At 43.9% G+C, this 21,748-nt stretch overlaps 1 protein-coding gene across 1 annotated transcript in view; it reads left to right on the top strand.

Moving 5' to 3' along the window:
* The window catches only part of LOC126413159 (protein O-mannosyl-transferase TMTC2-like), an 899,537-nt gene that overhangs the window by 429,221 nt on the left and 448,568 nt on the right, over positions 1–21,748 (top strand). The window contains exon 10 of the mRNA XM_050083054.1: positions 6,787–6,872. Coding sequence (XP_049939011.1) covers positions 6,787–6,872 — 86 coding nt within the window. The remainder of the gene's footprint in view (positions 1–6,786; positions 6,873–21,748) is intronic.

The raw sequence follows: 21,748 nt of genomic DNA, 5'->3' as shown, positions 1-21,748 counted from the left end.
ACGCCCATGACTAAAGATGGAACAATAAAAATTGAAGACAAAGGGAGACGTGTTCGGATCAGAAAGAGCGTAAGACAAGCAAATTTTCTCCTCCGCTGTAAAAACTATGTCGAAGAGACAATGAAAAAAAAAAATAAAAGAAAGGTTCAAGAACGCTATTACATTCCTGACTAATCGTATTGCTATTCTCTGTGAAAGTAATTACAGGACCTATACAGAAATGAACGGCCCATTGAGCATACAATACCGGCCGAGAGTAAACCAAAGAAAGACGAAAATAGTAAAGACAAACGAAATTGAGATTACCGATAAACTTAACATCCGAACACGTTAGCATCAAGTGGACGAATTTAAAGAATGCTGGTACTTTCGAAGCAAAATAACGCATAACCGATGGAGCAACAAGGACTTATGGGAGTGGGAAAACTAATCAGGGAAACGGAGCATTCCCTGCAAGACACCTACTTTATTTTTCTTCGTCATCAGTCTTCTGACTGGTTTGTTGCGACTCGCCACGAGTTCCACTCCCGTGCCGACTCCTCATCGCAGAATAGCACTTGCAAACAAAAACTTCAATTACACTACTGGCCATTAAAATTGCTACACCAAGAAGAAATGCAGATGATAAACGGGTATTCATTGGACAAATATATTATACCAGAACTGATATGTCATTACATTTTCACGCAGTTTGGGTGCATAGATCATGGGAAATCAGTACCCAGAACAACCACCTCTGGCCGTAGTAACGGCCTTGATACGCCTGGGCATTGAGTCAAACAGAGCTTGGATGGCGTGTACAGGTACAGCTGCCCATGCAGCTTCAACACGATACCACAGTTCATCAAGAGCAGTGACTGGCGTATTGTGACGAGCCAGTTGCTCGGCCACCATTGACCAGACGTTTTCAGTTGGTGACAGATCTGGAGAAGGTGCTGGCCAGGGCAGCAGTCGAACATTTTTTGTATCCAGAAAGGCCGGTACAGGACCAGCAATATGCGGCCGTGCATTATCCTGCTGAAATGTAGGGTTTCGCAGGGATCGAATGAAGGGTAGAGCCACGGGTCGTAACACATCTGAAATGTAGCATCCACTGTTCAAATTGCCGTCAATGCGAACAAGAGGTGACCGAGACGTGTAACCACTGGCACTCCATACTATCACGCATCCAATGTGCGTTCACCGCGATGTCGCCAAATACGGATGCGACCATCATGATGCTGTAAACAGAACCTGGATTCATCCGAAAAAATCACATTTTGCCCACCGATTACATATTCTGTTAACATTCATTGGATCTCGACCAACGCGAGCAGCAATGTCACGATACGATAAACCGCAATCGCGATAGGCTAGAATCCGACCTTTATCAAAGTCGGAAACGTGATGGTACGCATTTCTCTTCCTTACACGAGGCATCACAACAACGTTTCACCAGGCAACGCCGGTCAACTGCTGTTTGTGTATGAGAAATAGGTTGGAAACTTTCTTCATGTGAGCACGTTGTAGGTGTCGCCACCGTCGTCAACCTTGTGTGAATGCTCTGAAAAGCTAATCATTTGCATATCCTAGCATCTTCTTCCTGTCGGTTTAATTTCGCACCTGTAGCACGTGATCTTCGTGGTGTAGCAATTTTAATGGCCAGTAGTGTATTTGTTGGAAACATATCAGTTTTTCTCTACCCCTACCATCTATGACTCCTTCATGTACCACGGAAGTTATATGTTATTAAACATGCCTAAACTTGTCAATGTTTTCGAATTGTTCCTCTCCTCGGCGATTCTGCGGAGAACCTCTTCATTTCTAATAGTAACCTTTTTTCATCGTTCCTTTTTGGCACCACATCCAAGATGCTTCGATTGTCTTCTTTTCCGGTATTCCCACTGTCCATGATGCACTACTAACAATGCTGTACACCAAACGTATATTCTCAGAATTTTTTTCCTGTTGAGGCCTATGTTTGACAGTAGACTTCTTTTGGCCAAGAATCCCTCTTCGCCTGTGCTAGTCTACTTGTTATATCCTACTTGCTGCTTCTGTCATGTATTACTCTGCTGCCAAAGTAACAGGTGCATCTACTTCAGGGTCAGGAATTTTGACTTCATTTTATCGCTAATCTCGTTTCTGCTGCTCCCCATTACTTTCGTCTTTCTTACGTTTACTCTCATTCCGTATTGTGTCCTCATTTGACTGTTCATCTCATTAAACAGGTCCTGTAATTGTTCCTCTCTTTCACTAAGGATAGTAATACGAATCTTATCACTGCTATCCTTTCACTTGGAGTTTTGATTCCATTCCTGAACCTTCCTGTTATTTCTGCCACTGCTGTTTCTATGTATACATTAAACGCTCAGGACAGAAACTTACAGCTTTGTCTTATATCCTACCTAATCCGAGCACTCCAATATTGCACTTCAACTCTTACTCTAGCTTCATGTTTCTTGTACATATACTAGTCTTTCCTCGCAGCTTCACTAGTGTACACCGCCTCTTCCCTCATCTTTCGGTCCATCTGCTCCTCCTCCCAAATCTCTCTCTGCTTCTGTCTCCTTCTCATCCCCTTTCTGCTCATCTCCTCCTCCTCTTCCCCTTCATCTCCTTTGGTCCCCCTCTCTGTTCATCTCCTGACCACTTGTGGATGGCTATACCTTGGAGAAAGTATTCCTGGACAAAGGAAGGTGTAGACAGAGAAAGGGGGCAGGAGGGAATAGATACTCTCCACCATCCTCTCCTTATCCATCCCCTACTGTCCCCATCTTTGTCACTCCCATCCTCCCCCCCTCTCTCTCTAGCTATTTCCTCTTGCCTTATATCTCTTTCCATGCCATCCATTATTCACCTTAATCTTCCCTTACCCATGCAAATGTCGCATGTAGCTCCTACAAAACAAGCTGATAAAAAAAGCACATACTACTCCTGCAACATGCCTGTCATAGAAGTCAGCCTACATGTCAGGCTGAAAAACCACTTTTTGCTCCTGAGATATAGCTTTCCATGCAAACCAGGTCGATAAGGCAAGCTGATACTACTCCAATGCAACATGCTTGAGATCCAGGACAGCCTACATGTTGGGGCTGGAAAACTGTTTCTTCCTCCTGATGTGTAGGCTGCTTTGAAAAGCATGTCGATAAGGCAGACCAAACCTATTCCCACAGACGACGCCTATCTCACAGGACACCTGTACAGCAGGGGCTAAGAAACACTTTTTTCCTATATCTCCGCTCCTGCTGGAGACGGGAGGTTATAAACTCCGCAGAGGTGATACTTGTGAAGTTTCCTGACTGTGTGCAAAATTTTGTTTGAAACCAATCCAGGGATTTGGGAAAAGATCCCAGTCATAAAACCCGCAAACATACATGATTATATACTAGACTTTTCCCCATAGCTTCGCCTGTGTACGCATTCAATACATATACTGAACAAATCCCCTCCTCCCCCTCTCAGTGCCCATCTCTTTCTCCCAGCATCTGTTCACCTCATCACCCAGCTTCTGTATTTCTCCTACTTGCCACTCTGTCTCTTCATCTCCAGCCCCTCCCTCTCTTTGTCCATTTCATCCACCACTCTCTCTAAGCACAACTTCCTCCCCCTGGCTCTGACCACATCCTCCTTCCCCTCTCTTTCCATCTCTGCCACCCCCTCTTCTTTCTCCACCGGCCCACTTCTTCTCTATGCCTCCCATCTCTACATCTTCCCCTCCTCCCCTCTCTCTCCATCTCAACCTGTCCCCAGCCATGCTCATCGGCATGTGTAGCCGCTGCGCTATAGTTGAAGAAAGCAAACCGTTACAGCTGTCAAGCAGAGCAGCCTACACATCAGGAGCTTAAAAATCATTTATTTGCTCCTGACATACAGTCTATCATGTAAAGCACGTCTATAAATCAATCTGATACTACCCCAACACACCATTGTTATTGTAAAGAAGTTTACAAAAAAATTCAAAAATAATGTTAAAAAATCCTTCAAAATGTTTTTGAAAATGAATGAAGACTCTTCAAAGCCACATTATCTGTATACAGATTCCATTATTAGGCAACATAACCAGTTTCACAGCATTATAGGCACATCTTCGGGTCATGATTTGTATAGAATACAAAAAACGTTTTTATAAAATGCTGTTAATACAGAAAGAAAAAGCAGCAAGTTTTTACTCAGAACTTTCCATTTTAAAAGGCTAAAGGGAATTTACAATGTTGCAATGTTCAAATCGTGGCCATCTCCTCCCCCTCTTCCTTTTCTCTCGCCCACTACTGCTCTATATCTTTCACCTGCCTCTTGCATCTCCTTCTCTCTCTCTCTCTCTCTCTCTCTCGCTCTCTCTCTCTCTCTCTCTCTCTATCTATCTATCTATCTATCTACCTTGTCCTGCTCATTCTCTCTCTGTCCATCTCTGCTTCTTGCAACCTCTCCTCCTCCATCTCTCTGTGTCCATCTCTTACTGCCCACCTCCCTGTCCATCTTATCCTGCCTCTCTCACGCTATCGATCTACTCCTCCTACCTCTTCCTATCCATCACCTCCTGCCCCTCCCCTTTTTATCCCTCGTCTCCTTCCCCCTCTCTCCTTAATCATCCCCTTCTGCCACCTCTCTCTCTCCATTCTCTTCTGCCCCATCCTTCAGTATGTATTCCCTCCTGTCCCCTCTCTCTGTCCACACCTTCCTCTGTCCTCGAATACCTTCTCCCAGCTATAACCATCCACAAGCATGGCCCCTTCGAAACAGGTCGATAAAGAAGGCGATACTATTTCCAGTACACACCTGTCATATAGGGCAGCCTTCACTTTGGGGCTTGAAAACAATTCCTTGTTCCTGGTGTGTAGGCTGCGTTATAAAGCTTGTCAATAGAGCAGGCTGATATTACACACATCAAAAAAAGTTTTGTTATCAGCCCAGTTCCCAGAACTCCTGAAGATATACAATGACTGTGGGTACTGTGTCACGGACACAGTCCCTTTGACTGTTCAGTGATGTCACTAAATCCGTCCAAAGATGTAAACAACCATGCATGAGCAGCTCCTATTAGACGAAGAGGGGTGATGGCCGATCAGTTCCAGTCATTCCAACAGGAAGGACGTACACGGCTCGTGTCGTCTGTAGTTCAACCATGCCTAGACGGTCAATACCGCTGTGCGTTCGCGTCCGCATTGTTACTTTGTGGTAGGAAGGGCTCTCAACAAGGGAAGTGTCCAGGCGTCTCAGAGTGAACCAAAATGATGTTCTTCGGACATCTAGAAGGTACAGAGGGACAGGAACTGTCGATGACATGCCTCGGTCAGTCCTCCCAAGGGCTACTACTGCAGTCGATGACCGATACCTACGGATTATGGCTCGGCGAAACTATAGCAGCAGTATCACCATGTTGAATAACTTTTTTGTGCAGCCACAGGACGTGGTGTTACGACTCAAACTGTGTTAAATAGGCTGCATGATGCGCAACTTCACCCCCGAAGTCCATGGCCAGACAAACATGACACAATGAAGCGCGCTACAGATGGGCGAAACAACATGCCCAATGGACCGCTCAGGATTGGCATCACGTTCTTTTCACCTATGAGTGTCGCACATGCCTTCAATCAGACAATCGTCAGAGACGTGTTCGGAGGTAACCCGCTCAGGTTGAACGCCTTAGGCACACTGTCCAGCGAAGGCAGCAAGGTGGAGGTTTGCTGCTGTTTTGGGGTGGCATTATGTGGGAACATCGTACGCCGCTGGTAGTTATGGAAGGCGCCGTAACGTCTGTACGATACGTGAATGCCATCCTCCGACCGATAGTGCAACATATCGGCAGCATATTGGCGACACATTTGTCGTCATGAACGACAATTCGCGCCCCCATCGTTCACATCTTGCGAATGACTTCCTTCAGGATAACGATATCGCTCGACTAGAGTGACCAGAATGTTCTCCGGACATGAACACTATCGATGATGCCTGGGATCGATTAAAAAGGGCTGTTTATGGACGACGTGACCCACCAACCACTCTGAGGGATCGGCGCCGAATCGCCGTTGCGGAGTGGGACAATCTGGACCAACAGTGCCTTGATGAATTTGTGGATAGTATGCCACGACGAATACAGGCATGCATCAACGCAAGAGGACATGCTACCGTGTAGTAGAGCTGCCGGTGTGTACAGCAATTCTGCCCACCACCTCTGATGGTCTCGCTATATGGTGGTACAACATGCTATGTGTGGAGCAAGAAAATGGGCGGAAATGATGTTTATGTTGATCTATATTCCGTTTTGTGTACGGGTTCCGGAACTGTCGGAACAGAGGTGATGCAAAACGTTTTTTGATGTGTGTATAACTACCCAATATGCCTGCCGTGCAGGCAGCCTATATGACAGAGATTGAGAAAACACGTTTTTATCCGTATCTCTGCTCCTATTGGAGCTACGACACTAGGAATCACACAGCGCTGGCAGTCGTGAAGTTTGCTGTTTTTGTCCCAAACTGTAATCGATCTAGTGGTTTAGGAGGAGATCCCAAACAAACATACAAGCTTACATCCATACAGTCCAATTTATACATAGCTCTTAAGGTATGCATTTTAGAGCCAATGTTTACTGGACTTTTTTCTTCTTGTTATGTGAGAAAGCCATTCGTGAAGTTTTGCTGTCGAGTTTTGAAACATCCTGTATATGGGCGTTTTCCCTGTAGATCTCCCCTACGCCTGCCTCTGCCGTCACTGTTTTACCACCTGTATCTGATAGTTTTGTTATTCTCGTGGAGTGTGTTGTAGCCTGGCTGTATACACCGTACCATAACCGTGCTGGTGTTGCAGGGGCGTGTTGCTACAGTCGCAGCAGCGGCTGGAGGAGGCCGCACAAAGCTACCAGACTGCCATAAGCTTCCGGCCTAGCCTCGCAGGTAAGTCAGCTGCACACTCTCTGTAAATAAAGAAAGTGCATACATATTACACACTTAGGGTAAGTCATCGAGTGCGGTTTGTATGCTCATAAACAAGTAGGGTTTCACATTTACTAGGATTTCATCTTCTGCCTGGGTCATGAATTGGAAGCAGTTTCTAACCCCCAGCTGTGATCAAAGTTATATGGAGGTTTCTCATGGCTGGGAAGGAAACGGTGGAACTGGAAATCCCATTCCAAATGTTTACAATTTCGACACCCTCTAACATCCTAGAGTTTTATTAAATGGTCCTCCAATATGATGTGTTATTACTTTATACAAGCCTAATACCTGCGTAGTTATAATTATGATATATACAATTTTTCATTCTAAGTTTGTGGAAGGATATGTTTGAGGGCCTGAGATTACAAGGGGTATAAGTGCTTGCTGAAGCTAACTGAGTAAATGGCTGTGAAATTTATGACGGCCAGTTAGCCCCTACGTACTAGTAGGTATGATTCGAGACTGTAGTGTTTCTGCGGTGTATTTTTTAATAATATATTAAAAATACTTCTACTCATTGTTTCCTAAAACTTTTACAGGAAAACAGGTACAAGAATGAAAACATTTCCTTTATTGTGCTTTATTCTGAAGATGTTTTTAGTACAACACACATTATGCTCAGCAACACATGTTCGTTTACAAAAAATTAATATCAAAATCTGAAAAACAATACATATGTAAAAATAAAAATACCAAAACTAAAATATATTGGTATGGTTCCAACACGTACGAGAGATTATTCTTTTGTCACTTTCTACAATCAACTCACAGTCAGTGCCTTAAGTATAATATTATAATCATTTCCTCCTGTGGTATCTCCCGAAGAATGTCCATCCTGGGGAAACACAAGCTGAACCAGTGTCTTGTGCATTTTCAGCCTTTCTCGTCTGATTGTTCTACCACGTCCTCTTCTTTGTTCACTCTCTCTTCTTGCACTCATCATAACTGCTATCTGGGTGTGGGATATATTGTTATAGAACCAAAAATGAAGTCTAGGGATGTAATTCTTTATTTCCTGAAGATTTTTCCACTTCTCAGATTTTATTTCATACTCATCGTGTTGCACAGGCTACAGAAGAGGCATTGATGGCGGCCAATATTGTTCCTTCAGTAAATGCAAGATCACAGATTAGTGGAAACTTGAACTGCACTGTTAGAGGATTTTGTTTACTGATTGTTGTCCTAGTTATATTCCTCATTGAATGCCTTTAGCAACATTGTCCTCTGCTGTGTCATCCATGACTTTTACTGACGGAAAGTTTTCTGTTTTTGGCTCCACTACTGAAAGCTCTACGCTAATCTTCTTTGCTGCTTGCATCGTGCCTTGGGTAAGAAGTAAGAATTTCAGTGGTTTTTTTGCATTATCACACTTCAATTACATATGGACAGGTTGAAGGAACTTGTGATCCGTTGTGTCAATCTTCTGATTTTGTCTCCACTGTTTCAAAACTGGGTCTATTTAGATGTGCATTAAATATTGCTGTAAGTAATTTCAAAAGCATACGCATTAGACTATTGCACTACTTTAAAAAACGTATACCTGAAGCTTCATTAAAGACAGCAGCAAATCTCCTTTTGAACGGCATTTCCCTTATACTGCTTTTCCAAAAGAAGTTCAGGCATTCACTTAGAACCTAAACTTTAACTTCAGAGAGTGCAGAACTATGTAGGCAGTCGCATGTACCTATTCTACTCGGAACTGACCCACACTTAAGCTTAACGGATGTTGGCTTACATCACTGTCTCCTGAAACGTCACTTCTACTCTAAACCCTTCAGTTACATTAATTGAACTATACTGTACACAGCAAAATTCTTGTTGTAATAAGTATTATAGATGTATGCGTTAACGCTCACACACACACACACACACACACACACACACACACACACAAAAGTATACACTGAAGCACAAAAGAAACTGATATAGACATGCATATTCAAATACAGAGGCACGTAAACAGGCAGAACAGCGAGCTGCGGTCGGCAACGCCTATATAACGCAACAAGTGTCTGGCGCAGTCGTTAGATCGGTTACTGCTGCTACCATGGCAGGTTATGAACATGTCAGTGAGTCTGAACGTGGTGTTACAGTCGGCGCACGAGCGATGGGACACAGCATCTCCGAGGTAGCTCTGAAGTGGGGATTTCCCGTACGATTATTTCACGAGTGCAACGTGAATATCAAGAATCGGGTAAAATATCAAATCTCCGACATCGCTGCGGCCGAAAAAGATCCTACAAGAACGGGACCAACAACGACTGAAGAGGGTCGTTCAACGCGACAGAAGTGCAACCCTTCCAAAAATTGTTGCAGATTCCAATGCTGGGCCATCAACGAAACATCATCGATATGAGCTTTCGGAGCCGAAGGCCCGCTCGTGTAGCCTCCATGACTGCACGACACAAAACTTTACGTCTCGCCTGGGCCCGACAATGGACTGTTGATGACTGGAAACATGTTGCTTGGTCGGACGAGTCTTCTTTCAAATTCTATCGAGCGGATGGACGTGTACGGGTATGGTAACAACCTCATGAATCCATAGACTCTGCACGTCAGCAGGGGACTGTTCAGGCTGGTGGAGGTCCTTTAACGGTGTGGGGCGTGTGCATTAGAAGTGATATGGGACCTCTGATACGACTCTGATAGGTGACACGTACGCAAGCATCCTGTCTGACCACCTGCATCCATTAATGTCCATTGTACATTCCGACGGACTTGCGCAATTCTAGCACGACAATGCGACACCCCACACGTCCAGAATTTCTACTGAGTGGCTCCAGGAATACTCTTCTGAGTTTAAACACTTCCGCTGGCCACCAAACTCCCCATCCATGAACAATATTGCTTGCTATTCAGAAGAGATCTCCAACCCCTCGCACTGTTACCGGTTTATGGAGAGCTCTGCTGGAGTCATGGCGTCAATTCCCTCGTGCACTACTTCAGACTTTAGTCAAGTCTATGCCACGCCGTGTTGCGGCACTTCTGCGTGCTCTCCGGAGCCCAATACGATATTAGGCAGGTGTACTAGTTTCCTTGACTCTTCAATGTATATGGAAAAAGCTAATACTCATTTCATTCTGTTTCTGTCGATGCTGCCGCGTATTTCGATAAATTTCTGTATGTAGTATGGCGTGTGTCGTTGTGTCGTTCAGTGACATATTTCCAGGTTTCAGGTACCGAATCAATTAGCTTTTTTTATTTTTTTCCGAAATTTGGACCACTTGCCCGCCTGAGTCTCTGTAGAAATATCGTATACTCCAACTTCCAGTTGTGCGCAGGAGTGGTCTAGCAAGTCAGACCTCCTGTCTGACTAGGCCGGCCGGAGATGCCGAGCGGTTCTAGGCGTTACAGTCTGGAACCGCGCGACCGCTACGGTCGCAGGTTCGAAACCTGCCCCGGGCATGGATGTGTATGATGTCCTTAGGTTGGTTAGGTTTAAGTAGTTCTAAGTTCTAGGGGACTGATGACCTCACAAGTTAAGTCCCATAGTGCTCAGAGTCATTTCAACCATTTTTTTGTCTGACCGGAACGATGTCAGAGTGTAAAACAGAGAGGCTACCACAGGCTGCTTCCTCGCTTTAGACCTCGTGGTTAGTAACTGAGACTTACGCATATGAAACCCTTAAAGTTAGAAAGAGAGACTACAGACTGTGTAGTTCTATTTAAGAAAAAAATGTAACTTAGCAGTATCAGTTATGCTGAGTCGAACAGTAAGGTCGAGAAATCTACCTCAGAGATTCATGTGTTGCACTTGTGCCGCGAGAGGGCGAAAGGAGCGGATCATGTGGCGGCCGAGGGGTAGACAGGCGCAGATGGTGGCGTGCAGTCAGCCGGAGGTACTGGAACGAGCAGCATCTCTCGGAAGCCAGAGTCGTGTCAGCGGTTGGTGCGTGCGACGCGTCGTCGGCACTCAGTGGTGACGCGGAGAGCTGTGGCGGCAGCCGACACTGGTGGCCTAGACTGTGCATGCACACGGGCAGTGACCTGAAGTCTAGGGCTGCAAGCCAGACGAGCTGCAAGAGACCATATCGGAGTAAGTTTCTGGGGGGACGGGAAGAAGATAGTTCCTGGTGGAGGCAAGTCTAAGGGACTCGGAGAGCTGGGGTGAGGAACGATTACCAGACGAGGCGACGGTCAGCATGCTGCGGTGTAGGCTTGGAGCAGTTGCTGTCCCTTCTGGTCGCACAAAGAGCACTTCGGTCGAGGCGAAGTAACGGCTTTGGCAGATCACCATGAGCACGACCTGAGTGCTTTTGCAGTTAATGGGGAATCCTGCTAGCCCTGTGTTTGAAGCGGTCCACTGTGTTATGTGCGTGTAGCCAGATGTAAACAACTTGCTGAATGGAAGTCTGTGATTGCTGGTTAAGAAAGATGGCCTGGCTACGGGCAGCTGCCTAATGGTACAACAGAAGACACTGAGGACCTCGCAAAAGAAATCAATAAAATGAAACAAAACGTCTTCTTCATTAAATGTAGCTCCATTCTGGGTTCAGGAGCATGGCACAGTGGCTGGTCGATGGAATGGTCTAATACTATACCAACAGCCGTTATATTGATAATGTTTTATTAGGCAACCAGTTTCGACTTTCTAGTCACGTCATCTTCATGCTTGCCGCATGAATGACACCAAGGATGTACTCGTGCATGTATAAGACAGGGTTCCGTAGATGCTCAGGAAGTTCGGATATCTACGGAACCAGATACGAGTATTTGTGCCTTGTCTCATACATGCACGAATGGTACTTGGTGTCATTCATGCGCCAGGCCCGAAGATGACGTGATTGGAAAGTTGAAACAGGTTGCCTAATAAAACGGCTGTTAGTACAAGGTGACACACGGGAGACGGACAGTTTTTAATGAAATAATACTCAGCCAACTTTAAAATTAATGCCTGTTTATTTACACAAAGTCAAAGCTCATTATTTGCCATTTTAGTTAACAAAGTTATTTGTGAAAAATAATGTCGTCAACGTGATGTCCATCATTTCGAATGCATGACTCAAGTCTCTTCTCAAAATCCTTCATCGCACGGACTAAAATCTCTGCAGGGATGGCAGCAATTTATTGAATGATTGCATTCTTCAACTCGTCCAAATTTCGTGGTTTGTGGTTATAGACACAGTTCTTAAGGTACCCCCACAGAAAAAAGTCACATACTGACAAATCGGGAGACCTGGGAGGCCAAGGAACATTACGTGAGATAATGTGGCCAGGAAACATGCGTCTAAGAACTGTCATAGTGTTTGCGGTGTGCGATGTTGCCCCATCCTGCTGGAACCAAACGTGTTTTAAAGGGATTCGTCGTCTTCTTAGTTCTGATTTCAAGAATGTTTCAAGCATACGAATGTAACGAACCGAATTAACAGTAACTGTGGCCCCATTCTCTTCAAGAAAATAAGGTCCAATAATGCCAACAGAGCCAAGAGCACACCAGACTGTTACTTTTTCTGAGTGTAGAGGATGCTGGTGGATAAGGTGTGGATACTCTGGAGCCCAGTAACGTAGGTTTTGCTTATTCACGGTCCCGTTTAAATGAAAATGAGCTTCATCGCTCATCAATAAACTTTCATTTTCATTCGATCCCAAAATCACTTGCATTCTGTAAGCGAAGTCTTCTCGTACAGAAAAATCAGTTTCCTTAAGTTGTTGGACAATGAACATTTTGTAGGGATGGAATTTTAGCTCTTTATGCAAAATTCGTCTAACCGATTCACGACTGATTCGTAACTCACTACCATGACGTCTAGCTGACCGTCCTGGGCTTCTGACTGCCGCTTGCCTTACCCTTTCAACATTTTCTGGTGTCGTTACTCTGCGTCTCGGGCCAGGATGCTTCTTATCCAGTATGTTTCCAGTTGAAGTTTTCCACCCATCTGAGGATTGTGTTACGGTTTGAAACAGCTCCATGTCGACCGACATTAAACCGCGCTCGAAACAATCGCTGTGTAGCAATAATACTCACTACTTTTCACGAAACTGTCGTAGACAAACACTCGACGTTGCAAGTCCCACTGCTCCGTAGTGACTGAGTAAATGAAATGGCGTCTTGTGTGGATCAGAACTATCCCCACCACGACCACCTCCCACCACCGCGCCCTCAGCAGTACGCAGTTCAAAACCGTCCGTCTCCCGTGTGGCACCCTGTATTAAATTAAATCTCATCGCCATTGTTTACACCAGACACTCAAAGGTTTGAATTTCCGGGATCTCTCCGCAGGTAGTTCCAACTACAGAGATAAATTTCCAGTATACAGGAAATCAACATACACAGATGCAACACTCAGTAGAATCTCATGACATCCAGTTAAGTACAAAATGGCTTCATAAAGAGCAAAGCACAAATTCCCATTAGAAGCAGACGACCAAAGTGGTGAACTAAACACCTTTAAAGTAATTGCTTACAATAATGGCTACAGTCCAAAACTAACTGATGAGGTAAATGGTACAATAAATTCTCACATAGCCAACCACACAAACAAACCAAATAACGAGACATCACAGCTAACAGAAAAGTATGTCAGCCTGCCTTTCTTAGGAAAACGAGGAATAAATATCAGAACCATTTTTCATACAAATAAAAAAATTGAGGACGAAGCCACTTACAGTATTAAAAATAACAACAGTCGATCTGCAGTATACAAACTGAACTGCAATTCATGCTCAAAGATATACACTGGCAAAGCAGGAGGAAATTCCAACATACGAATTCGGGAACACCCGGATGTCCAACACTTTCTGTATATGTAGCTCTAGATGAACATCAAGTGACATACTCAGCTCACAACGTACAAATACTCCGCCTGGCCAACAAAGAAACAAGACTGAATTTATTTGAAGAAATAGAAATTTGATCTCGGAAATGTGCGTCCTCAAATGACACCTAAATGACCAAACAGAGTTTCCAAACAATTTTTTTCTAAGGAATTTCCATAATTTCCTGATACAACATACTAAGTACATTCATAGAGAAACATATCCCATTGTGAGCTCATCCACTGCATAAAATATTTCTACATACTGGAAATCTGTTGTTCTATCTCCATTATTTATAAATGTCATCCATATTGCGAGAAAAGAAAGTATGTACATAACATTAATTCTTCTATATAAAATGTACCGCATTATTATTACTTTTCTAATATTCCAAATAATCTAGTTAAAAAGCTACTAACGTACTCATGTAATAACATTCATGCCAAACAGTTTCAGTTCTTTTTACTCATACAGAACCTGTAAGTCAAATATAACTCTGACCATAGCAGAACCTGTAAGGTTTGACCACAGATGTATTTCTCGGATGTAAACAAAGAAGTCAGTTATCAACAGGGCGAATACTGGGCCATTTTTGTGCAAAATCGAAGTAAAAAATATATCTGCGCCACATGCATAAATGGTAAATCGAAGTAACAACAAGCAGAGTAGAAAGTAAGTACACCCATAAATCAGTTTGTCGTAAATATACAACTCGCGGATTTTGATAGCTAAGCAAAGTTTTTATTTTGCACAGGACAGCTATAGCATGCAATTTGCTCTCGATGTCGTCACTACGTAGAGGCTAAAGCTTCAACTATATATTAGAGTTATGAAGATGAGAGAAAGCCCAAAACTCGGATTAGCTTCAATAAAAATACACAGCAAAGCGACTCGTTGCTGTTTTGTAATGAAATAAACAACATTTGTTGGTTTTTGCTTTGTTTTGTTATTGGCTTGTGTGCATGAAACTTCATACAAATAATTGGTGACTTTTGCTGAGACATATGTGCGGTTAGATCGGTAGCGTTGTGGTTGCTGGTGTCCTAGTTGTCGAGTGTAAGTACTGATAGTAGAGATAAGTGTAGTTAGTGGCTTTATTATTGATCTTAAATAAGTTTCTGTATTCTTCGGCATCCTTAGTTTTTTCGGTTGTCAGGGAGAAAGATGGCAGAGAGCCCAAGATTTTAAATTGTTGTGTTATTGCCTGTTTGCCCGTTGTATGGACAGAACGAATTGGATATAAATTTCACTAGTTCTGTTGTTGTTAAAAGGGTATTTTGTGTTTGGTTTTTCGAGTCCTACTTACGCTTTTTCAGGCTACAAGTGTTCAAATGTGTGTGAAATCTTATGGGACTTAACTGCTAAGGTCATCAGTGTGGTGTCACCGCCAGACACAACACTTGCTAGGTGATAGCCTTTAAATCGGCCGCGGTCCATTAGTATACGTCGGACCCGCGTGTCGCCACTGTCAGTGATAGCAGACCGAGCGCCACCACATGGCAGGTCTAGAGAGACGTACTGGCACTCGCCCCAGTTGTACAGCCGACGTTGCTAGCCATGGTTCACTGACAATCACGCTCTCATTTGTCGAGACGATAGTTAGCATAGCCTTCAGCTAAGTCATTTGCTACGACCTAGCAAGGTGCCATCACCAAGTATATTGAAATGGAGATTATATATGTACAAGAGCGATGTTATACAATTATGGATTAAAGTTAAGTATTCCAGAAGCTACGTACTTTTCTTTATAGCATTCATTACGTATCCTGTTTCAGACCTCACGCCAGCCTGCGTGAGTTTAAGCGCGTGCCTTTCGGCTTCCTCTCATTGTGTCTAGGCTGTCTTGTCTAGACACAACAATCAGTCCCTATGCTTACACACTACTTAATTTAAATTATCCTAAGGACAAACGCACACACCCATGCCCGAGGGAGGACTCCAACCCCCGCCGGGACCAGCCGCACAGTGCATGACTGCAGCGTTTCAGGCTACAGAAAAACATATTGTTTTACCGTAAGTGGCATCTGTTTCGTTAATTGAAATCTTTGAGCGTAAACAAACTGTTGTTAAATTGAGCACTACGTCTGCACAACCCGCAGTACGAATCCCACTCCAATTAAATATCACGCTGCATAAGAGCGTCGCCTTTATAAATTCTAGACTAGCCGGTGTCGTTCACTGTCGTCTGGTGTGTGAACAGACGCATACCGCGTCAGGGTAAAGGGTAACTCGGGCGAACATCAACAACTCCCCGACGCTGCCTTCGACGCTACGCCACGGGGATTCCCCTGTCCGGCGCTGGTGTCCCGCCGCAGAGAACCACCTGTTGCAATCGATTCTGGGAGAAAACAGCGACTGCAGTCAGCTGCATGCACTGACCTAGGCTGTGGAGTAAGGTCGACGCGCTGCAGAGGCAAGTCGGGCTGCGTTCACCATCGTACCGACATCGAGGTATTCGGCCGGTAACCGACATTGGCCGCTGACGGCAAATCTTTTTATATCAGTGCGCCAGTACGTGAGCTGTCTCGGTACAACCGATACAAACGACCGAACGTAGAGACCGGACGACGGTCGACAGAATTCAGACCTCTTTTCTTCGTCCGAATTGTGCCACATTCTCACACGCAAAATACGAATTGTGAGAAACTTGTAATTTCAGTACGAGAAAGAAGGAGTTTGTAACACCCTGAGGATGAGAAACATCATAACAGGGATGCATCTCTGAATGTATGACCTGAAATCCCTGCTTTATTGGAATGACCAAGTTTCGAAGAACTTAAAAATTTAATATTAACTAAGTGAATGCTATCTTATACTACATTACTCATAATCCGTGGCTGTCTAGTTATTTCAGCCTCAATTCTATACTTAATGCAGCACATCCACTGCAACACAGGAAAAATATGTACTGGAAATTGTGTGCCTAGTTCATAACGTCAGAACAGTATATGTTCAGATGAGAAAGGTGGCGTGCGGCAATTTTCATGCTTAAAGTTACTGTAGCAGGTGAGCATTAGCTGTCTGCTACCTGTTAATGTTGTTTGCTGGTGTTTGTATGCTAGCAGGGTGTTGATCAGAGGCGCCGACTTGAAAATGTTGTTGGAGGGGAGGGATTGGGCAAGAGTCATTATATGAGGTACTATATTGACAGACAACTTTGTGTTTGTTTACTTGTGACCAGCGTTTTATCGGTGTTTTGAATACTCCCAATGTCAAAAACCGAAAGTTGCGATGCCACCAGTCTGCTTTGACCCGTGACGTCATCAAGATGGCGTACATCCGTCTTTCAAGCATGGCCAACATGGTGACCATGACGTCGCTAAATACGACAGCGAACGATCATAAGAAACACGAGAAATATTTAACTCCAGTAAAAAACTGAATGTAACAGGACAACTATGGGAAGTATGGATTTTGGGCGGGGCGAATTATAAATGGGACAATAACAATAACAGCACCATTGTAAAACAAAAATTAACCTAAAAATCAAGCACACAAAATTTTCAATGATCGACAAGCAAAAAAGCTAAACAATTGGTGTCATACATTTCGCTTGGCTTATACACGCAAACGACGACCTCAGTGCCAGTAACACACACAGAGGTACCCGTGGTCTAGGGGTAGCGTCCTTGATTCATAATCAAAAACGTCTTCGGTCCCGGGTTCGATCCCCGCAGCTGCCTAAATTTTGATAAATAATCAGCATTGGCGGCCGAAGACTTCCGGCATAAGAAGCCAGCCTCATTCTGCCAACGGCCTTGTCAAAGAGGGCGGAGGAGCGGATAGAGGTTCAGGGCACTCTCTTGCCCTAGGGGTGGGAAACTGCCCCTAAAGGCGGAAGAATCAGCAATGATCAACGACATGAGGATGCAGAAGGCAATGGAAACCACTGCATTAAAGACACGTAACGTGTATCCACAGGACATGTGGCCTGTAATTGAAGAAGTGTCATGGTGATCTCTCCATTGGCAAAAGATTCCGGAATAGTCCCCCATTCGGATCTCCGGGAGGCGACTGCCTAGGGGGAGGTTACCATGAGAAAAAGATTGCATAATCAACGAAAGGATAACGTTCTACGAGTCGGGGCGTGGAATGTCGGAAGCTTGAACGTGGTAGGGAAACTAGAAAATCTGAAAAGGGAAATGCAAAGGCTCAATCTAGATATAGTAGGGGTCAGTGAAGTGAAGTGGAAGGAAGACAAGGATTTCTGGTCAGATAGGTATCGGGTAATATCAACAGCAGCAGAAAATGGTATAACAGGTGTAGGATTCGTTATGAATAGGAAGGTAGGGCAGAGGGTGTGTTACTGTGAACAGTTCAGTGACTGGGTTGTTCTAATCAGAATCGACAGCAGACCTACACCGACAACGATAGTTCAGGTATACATGCCGACGTCGCAAGCTGAAGATGAGCAGATAGAGAAAGTGTATGAGGGTATTGAAAGGGTAATGCAGTATGTAAAGGGGGACGAAAAACTAATAGTCATGGGCGACTGGAATGCAGTTGTAGGGGAAGGAGTAAAGGAAAAGGTTACAGGAGAATATGGGCTTGGGAAAAGGAATGAAAGAGGAGAAAGACTAATTGAGTTCTGTAACAAGCTTCAGCTAGTAATAGCGAATACCCTGTTCAAGAATCACAAGAGGAGGAGGTATACTTGGAAAAGGTCGGGAGATACGGGAAGATTTCAGTTAGATTACATCATGGTCAGACAGAGATTCCGAAATCAGATACTGGATTGTAAGGCGTACCTAGGAGCAGATATAGACTCAGATCACAATATAGTAGTGATGAAGAGTAGGCTGAAGTTAAAGACATTAGTCAGGAAGAATCAATACGCAAAGAAGTGGGATACGGAAGTACTAAGGAATGACGAGATACGTTTGAAGTTCTCTAACGCTATAGATACAGCAATAAGGAATAGCGCAGTAGGCAGTACAGTTGAAGAGGATTGGACATCTCTAAAAAGGGCCATCACAGAAGTTGGGAAGGAAAACATAGGTACAAAGAAGGTAGCTGCGAAGAAACCATGGGTAACAGAAGAAATACTTAAGCTGATTGATGAAAGGAGGAAGTACAAACATGTTCCGGGAAACTCAGGAATAGAGAAATACAAGTCGCTGAGGAATGAAATTAATAGGAAGTGCAGGGAAGCTAAGACGAAATGGCTGCAGGAATAATATGAAGACATCGAAAAAGATATGATTGTCGGAAGGACAGACTCAGCATACAGGAAAGTCAAAACAACCTTTGGTGACATTAAAAGCAACGGTGGTAACATTAAGAATGCAACGGGAATTCCCCTGTTAAATGCAGAGGAGAGAGCAGATAGGTGGAAAGAATACATTGAAAGCCTCTATGAGGGTGAAGATTTGTCTGATGTGATAGAAGAAGAAACAGGAGTCGATTTAGAAGAGATAGGGGATCCAGTATCAGAATCGGAGTTTATAAGAGCTTTGGAGGACTTACGGTCAAATAAGGCAGAAGGGATAGATAACATTCCATCAGAATTTCTAAAATCATTGGGGGAAGTGGCGACAAAACGACTATTCACATTGATGTGTAGAATATATGAGTCTGGCGATATACCATCTGACTTTCGGAAAAGCATCATCCACACAATTCCGAAGACGGCAAGAGCTGACAAGTGCGAGAATTATCGCACAATCAGCTTAACAGCTCATGCATCGAAGCTGCTTACAACAATAACATACAGAAGAATGGAAAAGAAAATTGAGAATGCGCTAGGTGACGATCAGTTTGGCCTTAGGAAAAGTAAAGGGACGAGAGAGGCAATTCTGACGTTACGGCTAATAATGGAAGCAAGGCTAAAAAAAAATCAAGACACTTTCATAGGATTTGTCGATCTGGAAAAAGCGTTCGACAATATAAAATGGTGCAAGCTGTTCGAGATTCTGAAAAAAGTAGGGGTAAGCTATAGGGAGAGACGGGTCATATACAATATGTACAACAACCAAGAGGGAATAATAAGAGTGGACGATCAAGAAGGAAGTGCTCGTATTAAGAAGGGTGTAAGACAAGGCTGTAGCCTTTCGCCCCTACTCTTCAATCTGTACATCGAGGAAGCAATGATGGAAATAAAAGAAAGGTTCAGGAGTGGAATTAAAATACAAGGTGAAAGGATATCAATGATACGATTCGCTGATGACATTGCTATCCTGAGTGAAAGTGAAGAAGAATTAAATGATCTGCTGAACGGAATGAACAGTCTAATGAGTACACAGTATGGTTTGAGAGTAAATCGGAGAAAGACGAAGGTAATGAGAAGTAGTAGAAATGAGAACAGCGAGAGACTTAACATCAAGATTTATGGTCACGAAGGCAATGAAGTTAAGGAATTCTGCTACCTAGGCAGTAAAATAACCAATGACGGACGGAGCAAGGAGGACATCAAAAGCAGACTCGCTATGGCAAAAAGGCATTTCTGGCCAAGAGGAGTGTACTAATATCAAATACCGGCCTTCATTTGAGGAAGAAATTTCTAAGGATGTACGTCTGGAGTACAGCATTGTATGGTAGTGAAACATGGACTGTGGGAAAACCGCCGGCCGGAATGGCCGAGCGGTTCTAGGCGCTACAGTCTGGAACCGCGTGACCGATACGGTCGCAGGTTCGAATCCTACCTCGGGCATGGATGTGTGTGATGTCCTTAGGTTAGGTAGGTTTAAGTAGTTCGAAGTTCTAGGGGACTGATGACCTCAGCAGTTAAGTCCTATAGTGCTCAGAGCCATTTTTTTGTGGGAAAACCGGAACAGAAGAGAATCGAAGCATTTGAGATGTGGTGCTATAAAAGAATGTTGAAAATTAGGTGGACTGATAAGGTAAGGAATGAGGAGGTTCTACGCAGAATCGGAGAGGAAAGGAATATGTGGAAAACACTGACAAGGAGAAGGGACAGGATGATAGGACATCTGCTAAGACATGAGGGAATGACTTCTATGGTACTAGAGGGAGCTGCAGAGGGCAAAAACTGTAGAGGAAGACAGAGATTGGAATACGTCAAGCAAATAATTGAGGACGTAGGTTGCAAGTGCTACTCTGAGATGAAGAGGTTAGCACAGGAAAGGAATTCGTGGCGGGTCGCATCAAACCAGTCAGTAGACTGATGACAAAAAAAAAAAAACCCACACACAGCTCAAAACCCTGCTATCGCAGATTTTGATTGACGTATGTAGCTGAAACAAAGCCCTCGATACCAAACAACACACGCGCAATTTGAAAATCCGGTACCGCAAATTTCGATTGATTTACATAACTAGAAGTAGATTTATATCCCATAACCATAACTGTCACATAAGAAAAATAATACAATATCTCCGGCCATGAGAAACACACGGCACTAATAATTACAAATATAAGCACAAATCCACTAGCCCTAATATGCAAAATCAATGTAACTCGCTAGCGAATTGGTGAAACCATTCTAATCACAACTTATAACACCGAGCTAATAACGCGAAATGACGAACTACCACATAGGAACATAAACATCCAACACAAGAGAGCACCACTAGATATTACAACATGGCATCTGCAACAAGATCCGACTCAAAAACCCCGGCCACCATGACATCACGCATCACAACACAGTTGCATTACTGGTCATAGCCGACAGGTGGTTCGCAGCTATCGATCGGCCCTATCGACCAGCCGCACGTAAAACACTTTGCCAGTACCACCAAGTGGTGCACAAAGTTTCTTATGTCCCATGAAGTAGGTCAGAAATTTTAAAAGACAAATAAGTAAATTAATTTGAAGAGACATACCTTTTTGACGGCAAATGTACTTCTCCTCCGTTGATTCCTGCTTATGTACTCGTCACATATACCATCAAGGTCAATTTTCAACGATTCGCCTCTGCGTTGAGAAGGGCAATGGCTTTAAGACGATCCTGCCTCATTATGGAAAGATAAGTTTTCACCCTTTGCAAGCAAGAAAACGACCACTCTGCGGTAGAGGGCGTTACTGGAATCGTCAGTATTATACGCATGAATTTCACTAGGTCCGGCAGTAAGTCAAGGACGTGCTTTTTCCCATTTTCAGTATGTTACTATGTCATA

This window comes from Schistocerca serialis, chromosome 7, assembly GCF_023864345.2.
Source record: "Schistocerca serialis cubense isolate TAMUIC-IGC-003099 chromosome 7, iqSchSeri2.2, whole genome shotgun sequence".
NCBI classification, from domain to species: domain Eukaryota; kingdom Metazoa; phylum Arthropoda; class Insecta; order Orthoptera; family Acrididae; genus Schistocerca; species Schistocerca serialis.
This window is presented reverse-complemented; position numbering and strand designations above follow the sequence as displayed.